General features: G+C 51.3%; 1 protein-coding gene across 3 annotated transcripts; it reads right to left on the bottom strand.

Annotated features, from left to right (window-relative positions):
* Positions 1-1967: 1967 nt before the first annotated feature.
* Znf775 (zinc finger protein 775) lies at positions 1968-18030 on the bottom strand. 3 transcript variants are annotated; one of them, XM_028879604.2, is made up of 5 exons: positions 17919-18030; positions 14757-14827; positions 13740-13843; positions 9554-9635; positions 1968-4293 (listed from the first exon to the last, which is right to left on the bottom strand). In XM_028879604.2, the coding sequence occupies exons 4-5, from the start codon at positions 9582-9584 to the stop codon at positions 2696-2698; spliced, it is 1629 nt and encodes a 542-aa protein (XP_028735437.1). In that variant the 5' UTR covers positions 9585-9635; positions 13740-13843; positions 14757-14827; positions 17919-18030; the 3' UTR covers positions 1968-2695. The 3 variants fall into 3 exon arrangements, with proteins under 3 accessions (XP_028735437.1, XP_028735436.1, XP_037059599.1); XM_028879603.2 differs by lacking the exon at positions 14757-14827; XM_037203704.1 differs by lacking the exons at positions 13740-13843; positions 14757-14827; positions 17919-18030 and adding an exon at positions 12006-13725.
* Between the last annotated feature and the right edge of the window lie 129 nt (positions 18031-18159).

The raw sequence follows: 18159 nt of genomic DNA, 5'->3' as shown, positions 1-18159 counted from the left end.
TTGTTTCCTTTCTCATGGACTGGCTCCCATGTACCCCAGTACCCCGCATTGTAAACCACTAGGACAAGTGTGACCTTGTCTTTGATTTGATGTCACCTCTTTGATAGTCTCTGACCCACTTTACAAAGAAAGAGAATCAGAACCGAAGTTGCCAGCCCTGAGCTATCCTTAGAGAAGCCGATAGTTGTGACAAGGGACCTCAGGCTGACAGAAGGTCTGGACTTGCTATCAGTGTAGAACGTGACCTGGTGGAAAAGTTACCAACCCTCTGCCTCATGTCAAATGTCCATGTCGCTGCTTAGCCTGCATCACTGACTTCATGGGATTAGATGAGATCATGAATAAGAAAGTCTTGTTAACAGGGCCAGGGCTGAAAACCATCTGTTCAAGAGTGGAGCCTACAGGCTGTGACAGTGTACAGCATATTAACATGATTCCCCAGGAAGTCCTTCAGCAAGGGCAGAGGCCATGTTCTGCTCATCTAGCACAAGGCCTTGTATACAGATCCATTAAGGAGCCAATGCTTTGCAGTCCCAATCTGGTTGATATGCACATAAATCAGTAATTTAGCCTTCTGGGAGATTTGACCCTGTCTGCCCTCTGACCCTGTGAGAGACTCGTCACCCAGGAAAAGTGAACAGGCATTCTTAACTTGCAACTTGCACAAGCAAGAGCTACAATTAGGCCTCATTAACCCTGAGTCCTACTCACACTCCACTGTGATTTGAAATTAATCACAGGCCCTTTGTGGGAAAGAATCCGTTCCGTTGAAGGACCGAGCCTATCCAATCTCTTCAGTGTCTGCCCCTGGATTCTATAGGGAGCCGGTATTTCTGCAGGACCTACCCTGAAGGCAATGGTGCTCTAGCCCCAGATGGCGGTGCTCTGGGATGCCTTTCAGCAGTAGGGGAGCTTTCCAGGCTAGATCCAGGATCTGCTAGATGACAGAGAAGCAGCACGGAATAATGCAGGACCCTGAATACCTCCTGGGAAGGGAAGGGCAGGGCAGGTTGGATAGGAGAGAATAGGGTATCACAGGGTGGCAGGGGAGAAGCTATTCCCAGTGTGGGGTGGAGGGGGTGCTGGGAAAACTCTGCAGGTTTGGCTTCCTGTTGGTCCTCAGAGCTGATCAGCATATCTCAGCCATTGCAGAACTTCACCCAGCTTAGGGTCAAATAACTTGATCAAGAAAGAGCAGGCCAGGCTTGCCCACGTGCTCCTCGGAGAGCAGGGGACTTGTCTGGCCTCTAGCCTTCCGTGGCCTTCTGTAACAACTGAAGCATCTCCAAAATAAAGAGGTTAAACTCTGCTGGGCTGCAGTGGTGCACGCCTTTAAAACCAGCACTCGGGAGGCAGAGCCAGGCAGATCTCTGTGAGTTCAAGGCCAGCCTGGGCTACAGAGTGAGATCCAGGGCAGGCACCAAAACTACACAGAGAAACCCTGTCTCAAAAAACAAAACAAACAAACAAAAAAACAAAAAAACCAAAACAAAAGGTTAAACTCTTCTCCCTAGAGTGGCTTCGACCAGAGGCCAGGCTGAACTCAACACTGCTTGGCATCCTCAGGAAGATAGAGGCCCCAGGAGGCCAGCGCGTGCAGTTCTCTTCTCCAGAACTTTACTGGGACCACCTTCCTCCTGCTTCCAGCACTGGAACTCATCTTTGGGGAAGAACACATCCAAGGCTATGGCCTGAGCTGGAGCCCTGGCTTTTGTCAACACCAGGACATCAACCCCTCTGCTTTACAGGGGGAGGAGAGGTGACCTCAGAGGGATGAGCAGGGGACAGAGGATCAGTATGTGGGAAGAGACATGGAACTGACCTGAAGGAGAGTGGAAGACAAAACTACCCTCCAGCCTGGACAGGACACATATGAAAGGCAGCCCTCACAAACACCCTCGGAATCCTAGGGAGCACACATAGCTGGTCTCCAGTAAGGATAACTCAGAAAGGACAGTGACACCACGTGGAATATTCAGTCCTTCATTTTCCTCCAACAGCAGTATGGGTACGGACCCAAGCCAGCCATAGAAACCCACAGGCTTGGAACAGATGGATCACTCCCGCACAGCCACCTTCCCGAGCAGCCAAGCTAGAGCTGAAACCATGTGACTGTACCCCAACCCTTAGTCATCACACACATCATCGGTTCTATGGCCAGGTCTGCCTTACCTAGCACCACGACACTCAGATGGAGAGAGACCATCAAATCATCCAAGCCGGCACAGGCGGCACTGTCCTTGGTGCTGGGGAATAGAAACCTTTGCTCTACTGCTGGTATCCTGGAGCCTGTGACATCTTCCCATGCGGATGACCCCACTAACCATCTTGTAGCCTATGTGACAGGACAGTGCTACCATTGATCAGTTCCAGGCCATTGCACACAAGGAGGCTTTCCTGGGGACCCCAACAGCCCTTCACAAGGCGCCTAAGGCTGAGGGCCAGTTCTGAATGGTGTACTAATGAACACATTCCCATCACGGACACTCGGAGCTTTGATCTCACCTCCCCCACTAGGCACTTTTCAGGCTTCTGGAATACCATCCTCAGGCCTCCGAACCTTGAGGAGCCTTTCAACAGGCTCTAACTTGGGGAGCATCAAGAGTCAGCATTCCTGTCTCTCCTGTTCCCCAAATAACACCCTGCAGGCACACATTCTACCACCCACCACCATTAGCTGCACGGGGGGCACACACTACGGCTCTTCTTCCTCCTCTGGGCGGGGGTGTGGTGCCTGAGCTCCACGATGCACACGCTGGTGCTTGAGCAGATGCTGCTTTTGACGGAACCCACGGCCACAGGCAGTGCACAGGTAGGGTCTCTCGCCGGTGTGGTTGCGCCGGTGTCGTGTAAGGTTGGGCTTTTGGCTGAAACAGCGGCCGCAGTCTGGGCACGCATAGGGCCGCTCGCCAGTGTGGATGCGCTGGTGGATGGTGAGCGCTGACCACCATGAGAAGCTCTTGCCGCACTCGTTACAGATGAACTGGCGCTGCTCACTGGGTGCAGCCAGGGTCTCGCACCCCTGACCACACAGCACTTCCTTGACACCCTGAGGACGGTGGGGCTTCACAGCCACACTCCGGGCCATCTCAGCTTGTGGCTCTGAACCGGGCACACCACCCTGGACTGCCGACCGCGAACGCAGCAGCTCTGCCGTGGCATGTACTCGCTGGTGGGCCCGCAGTGCCGCACGGCTGGGGTAGTTCTGTCCACAGCTGGTGCACCTTGCAGACTGGGCACCAGGCAGGTGTGTGCGCAAGTGCTTGAGCAGGTGCTGCTTTTGGCGGAAGCTGCGGCCACAGTGCGAGCATGGGTGCGGCCGCTCGCCCGTGTGGTTGCGCAGGTGCCTTGTCAGGTTGGGCTTCTGGCTGAAGCGGCGGCCGCATTCAGGGCATGCGTAGGGCCGCTCGCCTGTATGGATGCGCTGATGGATATTCAGGGATGACCACCACGTGAAGCTCTTACCGCACTCATTACAGATGAACTGGCGCTGCTCACTGGGACCTAAGCGGCCATGGGCTGCTGTCCGTACCCCATGCTGGCCCCACCAGCCCTGGCAGAGCCCCAGCCAGACCCACTCGGGGCGCCCGCGTGGGGATCCAGGGCGCAGGCGGCAGACCCGGCGGCGCGCAGCAGCATACCGGAGCATCTCCTGCAAGCTGACACGGGCACCCAGGCGGTCCCGGGCATGCGCTCGCTGATGGATGCGGAGGCCCACTTGGTGCCGGAAGCAGCGCTCGCATTCTGGACACGCGTGGGTGGCGGGTCGAGAGTGAGTCTTCTGGTGCTTGAGCAGGTGTTGCTTCTGACTGAAGCGTCTTGTGCACTCTGGGCAGCAGAAGGGCCTCTCGCCAGTGTGGTGGCGCTGATGGCGCTCCAGGTTAGGCTTCTGGCTGAAGCTCTTGCCACACTTGCTGCAGAGGTAAGGCTTCTCGCCCGTGTGTGTGCGCTGGTGGATCTTCAGGGATGACCACCAGCTGAACCTTTTCCCACAATCCACACACACGAAGTGACCCCCACCCGCAGAAAGTGCCGGGCTCAGCGGGCCTGGGGCTGTTCCCGGAACTCGAGTAGCCAGCCGTGCATCCTGCTCAGGAGGTGGGACCCACCATGCACCTCCAATCTCCTCCTGTGACCCCAGAGCCCAGGGCCGCCCCGCGGTCTGGCACGGTGGGAGGACGCCCTGCTGCTGAAATATGTTTTCCTTGTCCTTCTCCGGAAGCGCGGCCTGAGACACCACAGTCTGCAGCAGCCACTCGGGCTTCTCCTGCTTGATCCCCGCCAGCCCATCTCCTACAGAGGCAAAGGGAGAAGTCAGAAGACATCATCGTGGGATGCAGAGAGCTTAGAGAGGAAGAGGTGCGTGGAAGGGTGGAAACAGCTGAAAGAGTGAAGGCAAAAGTTTTCAATAGAGGGAAGAACGTGGATAAGAAAGAACGAGGATAGGGAAGACTTGAAGGACCTAGATGAGCAGGCACAAGGTGAAGAGTGGAGAAAGCCCACAGAAGGGTAAAACCAAGTGCACGGCTGGCTTGACAAGGCCATGGGGTCCCTCATGCATGAGCTGTCCTGCCTTCTCTACACAAAGTCCAGTGGATGTAGAGATGTTAATGAACCCAGGCAATGACACTTCCTGAGCCAGGGAGAAAGACAATGGCCAATGTTCAAAATTACCATTGTTTTTTAAAAGTGACTATGTGTATATGCATGTGTATGCACGTGTGTGTGTGTTTGTGTGGGTAGGCAGATGCAAGGTCGATATGTGGAGGTCCAAGGACAACTTCCACTTTCATGTAGGTTTTGGGAGTTGAACTTGGGCTGTCAGGCTTGCCCTGTTAGAGCATCTCCTGCCCTGTAAGAGCATCTCCTGCCCTGTAAGATCATCTCCTGCCCTGTTAGAGCATCTCCTGCCCTGTAAGAGCATCTCCTGCCCTGTAAGATCATCTCCTGCCCTGTTAGAGCATCTCCTGCCCTGTAAGAGCATCTCCTGCCCTGTTAGAGCATCTCCTGCCCTGTTAGAGCATCTACTGCCCTGTAAGAGCATCTCCTGCCCAGTTAGAGCATCTCCTGCCCTGTAAGAGTATCTCCTGCCCTGTAAGAGCATCTCCTGCCCTGTAGTAGCATCCCCTGCCCTCTAAGTGCATCTCCTGCTCTGTAAGAGCATCTCCTGCCCTGTTAGAGCATCTCCTGCCCTCTAAGTGCATCTCCTGCCCTGTAAGAGCATCTCCTGCCCTGTAAGAGCATCTCCTGCCCTGTTAGAGCATCTCCTGCCCTGTAAGAGCATCTCCTGCCCTCTAAGTGCATCTCCTGCTCTGTAAGAATATCGTCTGCTGAGCCATCTCACCAAACTAAAACTTGCTCTTCTTTTTCTAGGAGAATGGGCACCAGGAGCTTTCTAGGCAGCCCAGTCCCTCAGTGGTTAGGGCTACCACACCCCGAGTCACCGACCCTTTGTCTCCTCTGGCAGGGCCCCTGCTCCAATACAGTAGCTATGGAGCAGGAACACCGCACTGGAAGGACCTTCACCTTTCTCTCACAAAACCATGAATGAGGAGGTAGGCCCCAAAGGCTCAGCATGGAAAAAGGTAGTCCGTGCCCTTTTAGTGAAGGTAATCCATTAGAGCAGTGGTTCTCAGCCTTCCTAATGCTGCCACCCTTTAAACAGTTCCTCATGTTGTGGTGACCCCCAATCGTAAAATTATTTCATTGTTACTTTATACCTGTAATTTTGCTACTGCTATGAATCATAATTTAAATATCTGATATGCAACCCCTGTGAAAGGGTCATTCACCCCCAAAGGGATCACAACTCATGGGTTGAGAACCACTGCACTAGAACTCAGGGGAAGAGTGACCAGCCCACAGCTTACACCCAGGCTCCCGGTGGTAAGAAGCCATAGTGAAGACTGCTTTAGAAAGGGCAGAGTATAGACGTGATTCACATATGTAAACATCAAATCTGGTAAAACTACTGTGAGTTAGATCATGGCCCATCACAGAGGAACAGGCTCTGAGGTCCTATCTGTGTTCTTCTTTGACACAGGTCCTGGTTACAAAGGTGGGCTGCTTTGTAAGAATTTATGAGCTTGTAATGTGTGCACCTTCCTTTGTGTGCTGTGTTTCAGTAAGGAGCTCACACCTGATAAAAAGAGGCAGTACGAAACAGTCATGAGCCAAGAAGATTTGCAAACAACAGATTTCAGCATCAGCAAAGTAACACATTCAAAGAAGTAGAAAAAAAGATTAATAAAGTTAAAAATAAAGTCTCGCAAAGTACAAAAGGATTCCAACAATACTAAAATATCATGAATAGCCTTTATATCACTAAATCCATAAATATAAAGTAAATAATATTACAAGAAAATATAAATTAAAATGAATTCAAGAGCAGGTTAAAAAGACTGGAGAGATGGCTCAGTGGTTAAGAGCACCAGTTGCTCTTCCAGAGGACCAGGGCTCAGTTCCCAGTGCCCACAAGGCGGCTCATAAACCTCCTGTAATGACTCCCCCTTCTGGCCTCTATGGGTACTGCATGCATGTGGTGCACAGACACATGCAGGTAAAATATGCATACACATAAAAATAAAAATGGCCCAGCATAGCAGTGTACTCCTTTAATCCCAACACTTGGGAGGCAGAAGGAGGCAGAGCTCTGTGAGTTTGAGGCCAGCCTCACCTACATAGTAAGTTCCAGGACAACCAGGGCTACATAACCTCCCTAAAGAGACCGTTTTAAAAGAACAAAAATAAATAATTTAAAAATAAAAACACATTTTAAAATGATTTTAAATAAGAACAGGTTAAAAAACTGATTTATATATATATATGAGATTAATGTGAAAGCTAAATTCTAGCCCAAACTGGGTTATAAACAACATAGCTGCATCAACACACTCTATAAAAAATTCAAAGGAAGTATGAGGCTCAGCACTGAAGAGCATGTCCTGCTCTGAATTCGGCTTCAGCACCCAGGTGGGGTGACTCACAACCAGCCGTAACTCTAGCTCTCGGGATCTGACGTTCTCTTCTGGAGTTTGGGAACATGCACATGTACAGCATACACTCACAGACACACACTCAGCACTCAAAAATAAAAATGTCTTTTAATTGATAAGAAAGGACGATTCTCAGCTCTGGAACTAGTTAGTCAGTAACTAGGAGGGAAGAGGGAAGGAGGAGAGGAGAGAAGGAGGGGCAGGGAGCATCTATAAGACAAGCCTACAAGAATGGGAACAGGCAAGAAAGTGCAGATTCACCGCTCCTCAAACACAAACATTCGCAAAGCAAGTTCAGCAGAATTAGAAATATTACAGCCTTGCTGGGATTTTTCCCTAGAAAAGGTACAGATGGCATGATATAACTCTCGATATTATTTTTTTTTTTTTTTTTTTTTTTTTTTTTTTTTTTTTTTTTTTTTGGTTTTTCAAGACAGGGTTTCTCTGTGTAGCTTTGGAGCCTGTCCTGGAACTCACTCTGTAGCCCAGGCTGGCCTCAAACTCACAAAGATCCGCCTGCCTCTGCCTCCCGAGTGCTGGGATTAAAGGTGTGCACAACCACCACCTGGCTCGATATTATCTTATAAAAAGTGAAATATCAGCTGGGGTTGTAGAGTGTTTACCTAGCAGCACAAGGCCTGTAATTGATTCCCCAGCATATTAAAAAAAAAAAAAAAAGTCTACCTTACAGCATTTTCAACAGATGCAGAAGAAGTCACATGAAAAAATTTCAGTCATCATTTCGGGAGGAGGAAGGGCATTAGCAAACTAGGGATATAAGGAAATTCAAGATGACAAAAGATGTATACTAACACTACAGCAAGCTTTCTTGTCAGCAGCAAAGGATAGAAGACAGTATTCAGACACAGTAAGGACAAGTATTCTCATTGATACTATTTAACCCTGAGGAATCAGCCAAAGATAGAGGAGAAAAACACAAAGATACTTGAAAGAGAAAAAAAAAAACTCTCATGTGCTTATGACTATTAACTTAGGTGTACCAGAGAGCCCACTAACAAATGGAGATACTATGGTTCAGCAAGTTCAGCAAGACTGTCAGGCACAAAAGAATACAAAATTAATCACTTTTAAAAACAGACAACAGTCATTTATAATTATGAGTGCCTTAAAAAGCATAGAAAATGTTTGTAAAGAAAACCACTAAATTTTATTGAAGAGACAAAGGTCTTAGTGCCAACTGTCTTTCTTTGGTAGCTTGAAAGAATGGCCTCCAGAGGGGGTCATAGAGGTGAAATCTTGGTCTCCAGTTAGTATCACTGGGGGTAGGCTTTGAGGTTTCCAAAGACTGGAGCCATTCCCAGTGCGTTCCCCTCTGTCCTGTCTGTCTGTCTGTCTGATGGTTGTGGATCATGATGTGCACCCTCAGCTGGTCCCTTGCCCCACCATTATGGACTCTAACCTTCTGAAACCATAAGCCAAATTAAATGATTTTTCTTACAAGTTGCTCTGGTCATGGTGTTTCATAATAGAAACAGAAGAGTAACTAAGACATTCTCTTTCAGGGGAAATTCAACAGGTTCCTGGTGCACAGTATTAATAAACATCAGTTCTAAATTAATTTTGGTCTTCTCTGTGCTTGGTCATGAGAATTCATTTTAGTAAGTCATGCTTAAGAAGGCGGGCAGTGGCTTCAATTCTGTATTGGCAGGAACTGAATATCCAAGTGTAATGAGTTAAATTGATTATAGGACTGTCCCTGACCTGCACTGAAATCCGGGCAAAGGAAGTATTTGGTGCCAAGTATCTAACCTGGCAGTGAGTCTGAGGTTTATTCAATGAGAAGAGATCACTGTCCCTGATTGACAAGGTGCCTATTGAAATAACCCAGAGGCCCCCATGTTTAATGCCTTATCTAGTTAAGCTTAGATGACATCCAACCAGAAAGATGACCCCCGGACAGAGCTCTTCTCCAGCTGTATGCTTCAGAGTGCAGAGGAATCTGGACCCAGCACAGACCCCTGCACGGCTGAGGAAGGGAGTGTGCTTGAACCTCAGCCTGCCCCAAGGTGCGCAAGTGTGATGAAAGTCTCGGGCCTCCAGGTACTGCTCCCATTCTTATAACAGAATGCCAGGCAGGAAATGTTTCCACTCCAGGAAGCATTGGCCTGGGAAATCCCCAGACCGCCTGCTGCCCGTCATCACAGCAGCCTGCAGAATGATGAGGACCCTGAACTCGGCGTGACCCTGGGATCTCTAGTAGTCTGGCCTGATGGTCAGTGAACAACAGCTTCTGTTAGCCAACCGCCCTACCCAGAGAGCTCACTCCCCAAGTCTGACTGGCAAGGCGTCGTCAAGTCCCAGTCCCAGCACTGAAAACAACAGCCCGCTTTTTACCGGCCTGCTGTGTCTCTACGGGCCTGGCTTTGCCTTTTTCATGCTCCAACATTACTGTCTTTGTTTTATTCTTTGGATGACCTTCAAAGTCCTGGTCCCCGCACTGAAATTCTACATTCTAGAAGATAGTAGCTGAGGGAGGCAACTTACATTGGGCTCCAAGGAGGGTAAGGGCTTGGGAGGGGGAGGCTGACTTCTCTTACCTGCGCCGTTGGCAACGAGGATGCTCTCCATCCCTGCAGACCTCCCCCTGCATCAGTGCTGCTGAGGTCTCAGCCCTGCCCGCTGGGGGAAGATGGAAGGAAAGAGAAAGAATGGTCCGTGGCACAGTCAAAACCCATTTTCCCAGCGCTCTCCCATCTCACAGCCCAGGCTTTTCTTCAGAGTTCTGTCGGCTCCCTCGGGTGAAATGTGCAGATGGGAAGGGAAGCGGGCACAGTTCTCACGGACAAAGAGGAAACTGGGCCTGAGAGAGGCCTGCATGCGCCCAGAGACACAGAGATGGCTAGACAGCTGAATGTGTGCAAATTCCCTAACTCCCACACCAAAGCCTCAGAGTCCATACCCTCAGCATGGGTAGAGGGCATACGAAGGGCATGGCACCCGAGAGCCAGGTACCCCAGGTGAGGTTAGATATGGGGGACCTGTTCAAGAAGACACCTGGAAGGGCTGGGGATGTGACTGTGGCAGAGGGCTCGGCTAGCATGTGCAAGGCCTGGAATTCCATCCCAACACTATCACCAACACTAAGACAACCCCGGGAAGGCAGACCATCTCCCACACTCCCTACGTCAGTGGAAAACTCTTCCGATATCCTAGAACAAACCCCTCCATGACATCTCACAGCTGCTGTCGCCGCCTCCACCACCGCCTCCACCACCACCACCACCACCATCACCACCACCACCACCACCACCACCACCACCAAGAACGCAGGCTCACCACCCCCTAGTTCCAGATCTAGCATTCACCAATCTTATTTTACAATCATCTTATGAACTTCTCCAACTGCCTCCCTTTATAGCTGGGGTACCGCTTGAGACAGACCACACAGCTGCTTGGATGCCCCAGGCTTTGACCCCCCCTCTGCTCTGTTCATCCCTACAATCTCTGCCTATCTCACCCTTCCTTCCTTCTGCTTAAGCATCACCTTACCAGAGTGGCTGGCTTGCCCCGGGACCCCTCACTGTTTGTTTCCATCCCCTAAGTTTAGGAGAGTGTGGGGCACTGTCCTGTGTAGGCCAGGCTGGCCTTTCTTGTCATGTACTCAAGGATGACCTTCAGTTTACCGCCTCCAACTCCCATCTCCCTCGTGCCCCCGTCACAGACCCGGGCCACCAGGCCTGGCTTTCTATGCGGTCTAGGGACAGAACTCAAGGCTCCCAGCATGCTCTGCACCCACTCTACCAACTGAGCTACATTCCCCAGCTCGCCTCCAACGTGTTTTGGAGCCTGACAGGCTCTGTGTATCACCAAACACGCTGCCTGGCTTTCAGCTGTGGCTCACAGGTGGGCTCGTGCCATCCACCACGCTGGTGTGACTGTCTCTCCTAAGGTTGGGGTCCAGCTTCACCCAACAATTCCCCCTTAGCACAACCAGGACTTTGTGGCTGGCTGCCCTATGGAAATTCAGAGCTGGTTTCACCCAGCCCCAGACAGGGACTTCTTGACACCTTTGTCTGGGTTATCTGCACTAGAAAATCAACTCTGGGCCCTGGAGACCAGCCCTCAGTATGACGTCCCCCAGGCCACCTTCCCGAGTTTGTCCTGGGGGTGCTTCCCCAGACTAGAAATCAGAGCCCTGACCAGAAATGCAACCCCCAGATGCAAGGCAGGGAGGAAATATTTCCTTTTCTCGGAGCATCTTCTTTAGAAATTTCTAGTTGCTAAGCTCTGACTCTGTCCTCTCTAAACAAATGTAAATCTTTTCAAAACTAAATAAGCCTCTAAATAAGCTTGACAACCCACTGTCTTCTTCAAGGGTCGGGAGCCATCCACTGGAGATAAAGCAGGCAGGAAGCCAGCGGCCTCTCTCCTCAAGAAAGTTGGATGCCTCCCTCCAGCAGGCTGGCACCTGGGCAGCAAACTGTTTTTTTCTGTCATAAAAATACGATGTTTACCTTCTGCTCTCTCCTCCACCCCCTCCCTGCACGTGTCTTTCACAGGTCTGGTCACTCTCTTCTGTCCTACCCCCCCCCCAATAAAGCTCTGATACTGGGGGGAAAATGATGCTTATCTTTAATTTGGAAAAGGGCAATTATCTAACAGATCGTCACCCCAACGACCAGCTGGACTCATAATGAGGGGCATGTGACATGTGACATGTGACATCCTCCTGCCTGACCACCAGCCATGATTTTTGTGAGAACATGATTGTGCAGTGGGAGGCATCTTCCTAGGCTACATCTGGAGCTTGATTTCCACTGTCTGGCCAAGCTATCATTCGTACTAATATTTATCCAATGGGGGAGGGGGGACGACCTTTCTTTCTCCTTTACCCCTGTGGGAACTCTTCTATGGAGGCAGCAGGTTTTGTTTGCAGTTCTGTTTCCGCATGGGGGTCTGGGAAGCACTGTCACTGCATTTTCTCATAGACACTGACACCCACTGGAGGCAGAGAGGAGGGAGCAGCAGGAAGCCGAAGGCAAGCCCTACCTGAGGGACATCTGGGGACTGGAGCTCCCTCTTGTCCACCACCCGTTACCTCCAGGTCCCTCTATTTCTGTATGTGAGTTTCTGCATCCCACACCTTGGAGACCACCTAGGTCTAGAGGCCTAGAGGACCATAAACGGAGGTCACCTGGCCAGACTGAGAGAGTGCGGGCCTGGAATGCAGAACAGAGCAAGAGGGTCAGGAGTCAGCCTACACCACACCTGAGAGACCCTAAACTGCCCAGCCAGAGCACCCCTAAACCGCCCAGTCGTCAGAGCACCCCTAAACCGCCCAGCCAGAGCATCCCTAAACCACCCAGTCGTCAGAGCACCCCTAAATCGCCCAGTCAGAGCACCCCTAAACCGCCCAGCCAGAGCACCACTTCACCCACTGGCTTCTAAGAACTATTTCAAAAGTGGAACCGGAAGGGTTTTGGTTCCTGGTGACCCAGCCTGAGCACCGCCAGGCCACACCAGGCAGGAAGGGCAATCTCCTGGGGTCTCAGCAGGAACAGACATGGGAAAAGAAGGAAGGAGGACCTACACAGGCCCAAAGGGATGAGGGAGAGAGATGAGGGGGATACAGAAAAGACAGAGATACGTGGAGGCAGGCCATGTCTTTGGAGACCTACTCCCTGTATGCTCAGGTGTTACATGTCTGCAGAACACAGGCTAGGCAAGCCAAGCCCAGGGTAAGTCACACACGGCCACTCTCGAGTCCTCCATGCCTCCATGCCACACCCTCCCAGTGTGTCTCTCATTCCACCTATCGCTCTGCCGCGCCATTTACATTGTCCCTCCCCATAACCCACCTGACACACCAGCCAGCTGACAGGAGAGACACCCAGGAAGCAAGTGAGCAGCAGACTTTCCACCTGAACACCCTAGCAAGACATAGGAGCTAAGGGGCGGGTGCACCCCCCCACACACACTACTTCCTATACAGCCAAGAGACAGGAAGACAGGCTGGCCTATCACAGGGGTTCCCCAGTCTTGACCCTCTCTTCTTTCCATCACCACGAGAACTGCGGGGACAGGACATACACAAGGTAAGGCCTCTGACCACGGTTTGGCTGTGAACTCCCCTGATGGGAAGTCCCCAGCCATCGGCTGCTCTGCCATCTGCAGAAACACAAAGAGGGGACTGTGGCCTGCAGCAGGCGGTGAGGGCTGGGACACGGGGGAATAACGAGGGACTTTGGTGTCAGCACAGACCGAAGTGCACGGGGTGAAGAAGAGGAACTGAGGTGAGGCCCAGTGACAGAGACAAGCAACTCAGGGGCCCGTCCAGGTCTCCCCACTCACCCCTCCCACAATGCAGGCCCCTGCCCGGGAATGGAAGTGAGAAGTGGACGGTACTTCGGTACTTCGTATCTCGTCATCAGTAGAGCAGGCCTTCCAATGACAAAAGCCCAGCCACTGGCTTTTCTCAGCCCAGAGGTCCCACCAGGTCCCAGTCCTGTTGAGCTCTCATCTACACCAAGGACCCTTTACCTTCCCAGGAGACCCAGGCAGGCGACAGCCCGCCTCAGGGCCCTCCCCACCTGTCCTCTCCCCCACTTTCCTTCCTGGCAAAAACATCTTTCCCAGCCCTCACTGACCCTGCCGGTCCTCAGGGCACCCACCAGTGACATCATCCTTCTGCCTGCCTTCCCTGCTTGCCAGCCAGCCTCCCAGGGGATTGCCAGAAAGCAGGGACAGCATCTGCAGAGGGACAGGGGAGGGTAACATCTGTACCTCTGTGCCAAGGAGGCTCTTGGCTCCCCCCTGGGGAAGAGGATGTGCATCACCCAAGCCCACACGGATCTGAGGATGGGGTCACGGGCTTCCTTGACAGTGACCTGGGGAAAGAGAGAAGAGCTGTCAGCACGAACAAGGAAAATGTCCCCAGCTGCTAAAAACTGACAAGTATCAAGCACTCAGCAAGCAAAGCCCACATTGTCTTTTAGCTAAGGAAATCCTGCCTGGGGTCATGTAAACGGTGGCATCAGGATAGATGGGGGGTGAGAAGAAGCACTCTCCAAAACCATGTAGCCTCCAAGAGAAGGTACGAGACTTGCCTGGAGGGCACCAGCAGCCAAGACAACCCTAAACCCCCCGTCCCTCATTTTCAGGAGTTTGCCTTCTATGCCCAAATGTGGTTATTTAAATTCAGAAGAGCTGGAAAGATGGTTCCTAGGTTAAGAGCACTGGCTGCACTTCCAGAGGACCAGGGTTCAACTCCCAGCACCTACATGGCAGCTTACGCTGCCTGTAACTTCAGTTCCAGGGGATCTGACACCCTCACACAGACATGCATGCAGGTGAAACACCAATGCCCATAAAATAAAAATACACAAACCATTAACAGATACAATAACAAGCATCCTTCAATTCAAATAAATTAACTTTTAAAATTCAGTTTCTCAAGCATGCTGGTCACATGTGCTTGTCCCACTGTGACTGACAGCCAAGGCCACTGCTGTCTTCCTGGGGGGTGAGATCTAGGAGGGCAGAGCCCTGCCCTGCGGGAGCCCTGACACAAAAGAGCCCACACACACTGAATTGGGTAGTTAAGGTGAAGACTTGAAGCAGACACTCCTCTGGCTTGTCCCTTGTCATCACCAACACATTGACTCTGCCTGGAATGGATTTCAGTCAAACAAGACCAACGGCCAACAGGAAGCTGAGAAACACAACCAAGTGCACACACGAGCAATACCCCCTATCCAAACCAGCTGAGCAAACACAAGTTCAAAGACACAGAACGGATACCTGCCACACTGCACAGTAACCCTTCACCCACAGTGTGCTTTCCAGATCCAGTTAGCCATGGCCAACCTCACCTGGCAGAATAGAAAAGACCTTTTGAGAGACCCAAGAATCCCATGACATTTATTGCAACACACTGTCATAACTGTTATATTGTAACATTTACTGATCTTACCCTCTCTGTCTAATGTATAAAGTAGACTGTCAGATGTATGTGCGGAAAAGACTGAGTACAGTCCAGTATTAGCTGCAGTTTCAAACACGCACTGGGAGCTGGGCAACACTGCAGCGTGTCCCCTAGACACGTGGAGGGCTGGAGGACCGGACTTGTAAACACAGGAAAGTGTCTTAAAACAGGCATGGGGGCTGGAGAGGTGACTGGCTAGTTAAGAGCACTTGCCGCTCTTGCAGAGGATGGGGTTCCGTTCCCAGCACCCACATGATGGCTGACACCGGTGTGTAACTCCAGTTCCAGGAGATCTGACTCCTGCTCTGGTCTGCATGCATGTATGTGGTGTATAGAGATACACATAGGCAAAGCACCCGGACACATAAAGCAACACTAAGTCTTTTTAAAAAGATGCATTTCCTGACATAGTAGCATTATTGGAGAGATGGCTCAGAGGTTAAGAGCACTGACTGCTCTTCCAGAGGTCCTGAGTTAAATTCCCAGCAACCACATGGTGGCTCACAACCATCTGTAAAGAGATCTGGCGCCCTCTTCTGGCCTGCAGTCATACATGCTGTATACATAATAAATAAATAAATCTTAAAAAAAAAAAAAAAGATGCATTTCCAGCATCATACAGGCATGCCGATGTGAGGCACATCATCACGAATCACTTATGACAACAGAAACGAAAGCAATCATGATAAAGTCTTCTCAAATTGAATGTAGTAGGACCTTCATGTAATCCAAGCTTTCAGTAAACAGGAACCCCAGGAGTTCAAGGCCAGCCTAAGCTACATTTCAGGTTCAACACTAGCCTGGGTTAAATAAAACCCTATCTTAAAAAAATTTTTTTAAAAAGTCTTTGAATATCCAGAGCCATATTAACACACATTCACTCCAAGAAACAGAATTTAGGGAGGGAGGAAGCCCTGAGTTGCCTTATGGGACATGATGACTAGAATGTGCCCAGCAGTCCGTGCAGTGTGAGCTCATCCAGGGCCTAGCCCACACAGAAGCAGCAGGTCCTTACCCCTCTACCCACTTTGGGTGAGCTCAGTTACCCCAAGTCTAAATCATCAGCCCAAGTTTCTCCCTTGAGCCCACACCCAAGGCTGGCAAAGTTCTTCCAGGCCTCCACATCACACCTAGAACGGGAATCAGGAACCCATCCCGGGCCACCTGACACCAATTCTGAGTTCAGTTCTCACTGTTTCTCACCTAACTGACTTTAAAAAGTCAGTGAGAGCACTTAATACATCAGTTCTCGACCTGTGGGTCGCCTAAGACCATGAGAAAACACAGATACTTATAGTCCGAGTCTAACAGTAGCAAAATCACAGTTATGAAGTAGTAACTTCAAAACAGTTTATGGCTGGGGGTCACCACATGAGGAACTGGATTCAAGGGCTGCAGCGCTAGGAAGATGGAGAACCACTGGCTGAGTGGGTAAAAGTGCTTGACATGTAAACCTGTTGGCCTAAGTTTGATACCCAGAACCCATGTGATGCACGTGGTGGAGTGTGAGAGCCAACTCCCAAAACTCACTCTCTCTCTCTCTCTCTCTCTCTCTCTCTCTCTCTCTCTCTCTCTCTCCCTCCTCCCTCCCTCCCTCCCTCCCTCCCTCCCCCACCCCACGCACACAAAATAAGTAAAATCTGAAAGTTTTACTGATTTTCTTGGTCCCTCCAATCCATCTGCCACCCAGAACCCAAATACTTTTTGAAAACTGCAATTTGGACATTTTTCTCCCTTAACATACTTCAAGGGCTCCCAGACACTTGGAAATTTAGCCAAAACGTCTTGGCAAGGTCATTCAAAATTTAGTCTCTGGTTACCTTTCCCCATTGTCCCATGTATGTTATCACCCAATACCCAGATTTCTTGTCTCCTCACCCACCTGCAACCTCTGACCTGTCTTGCAGTGACTTGCCCATACCCCTTTCCGGCCCAAATCAGGGCTCACTTTGCCAGAGACAGACACCTTTTGGAGACACAAGCTAATGTTTCTGTGTCATCCAAACAAGTACTCAGGGTAACTGTCATCATCAGTGTTTTCTGTTATCACAGAAGATCAAACACATCCTAATACAGGATGCCTCTACCGCAGCACACAATCCAGGCCCAGCCTTGTAGACCATTACAAAACACGGTTATGAGGGCTCACTTAAATAAATGTCAGTTCGTCAGCCACAACTGATTGGTAGAAGCACAGAATCATGGAACCTTGGAATTGACAGGACACAAATGCTATGGAATGTTTTCATGCAATTGCTGAACACAGGTAAAAAACAAAACCGAACAGACAAAAATGCGGAGCCTGGATTGTCACTTGCCTCCAACCTCAGGTGACCACACCCAGCCTCCGCTGCAGCTGGAGACCATTCCGGACTCTAGGTCGCCGGACACCACACCCACTGAAGCTGCTGCCATCATTTTACTTGAATAGTCTCGGGAACCCCCTCCCCCGAAAACGCGCACACAGCTGTAACTTCTGTGTGTTTTTCTCTCGCTTGTTCTCCACCTCCATCCTCATCCCAGGTCACCGAATCGCTCACTTAGGGATCACCTACTCTGAGTCTTTCTGCAACCAACACTGGGGTTCCTGTCTCCAGAAGCGCGTCTACGCGGGGGTGGGGGTGGGGTGGGCAGACAGAGAACTCAGAACAACCAGAGGGGCCGCGCGTAGACTCTCCGCTCTCCAACGGTCCTACCCCTTGACCTCTCTGCCCTGGCCTGCCGCCCCCCCAGCCAGCCTCAGGTCTCTCCCCGCTGCGCTAGGCAGGGTGCTGGTGGTGCAGAAAGTTGGGGCCTGGAGCTGAGGTGCGCGCGGGACTCAGGGCACCTCAAGGCCCGGGACCCATCCTTCCTCTACAGCCCGGGACAGCGGAGCAGCACCGGAGCAGCGGCCAGGCGCTGGACCATCCCTGCACCGCCCCTCCTGCCTGGAATGCACAGGGACTCGGGGTGGGGAAGGGGGGCTGGGAAATAAATACCTTTGACTTTGTAGCTAAGGTTAACGGGAACTGCTACCCAAGGGGCGACTTGGGCACCCGGCTCCCGGCCACGGCCAGTCCCGGGGCAGGCGGGGCGGGCAGGCGCCCGTGATTGGCTGGCCGCCCTGCATAGCCCTGTCTGCGGATTGGCTGTGCGGCTCAGATGACAGTCCCGGCCCTATCGGAGCAGCCCGCGGGGCGGCCCCTTTGTTCTCCGGAGCCAATAGCCAGGGTCTGACCT

Source organism: Peromyscus leucopus, chromosome 3 (assembly GCF_004664715.2).
Source record: "Peromyscus leucopus breed LL Stock chromosome 3, UCI_PerLeu_2.1, whole genome shotgun sequence".
In the NCBI taxonomy this organism is placed as follows: domain Eukaryota; kingdom Metazoa; phylum Chordata; class Mammalia; order Rodentia; family Cricetidae; genus Peromyscus; species Peromyscus leucopus.
This window is presented reverse-complemented; position numbering and strand designations above follow the sequence as displayed.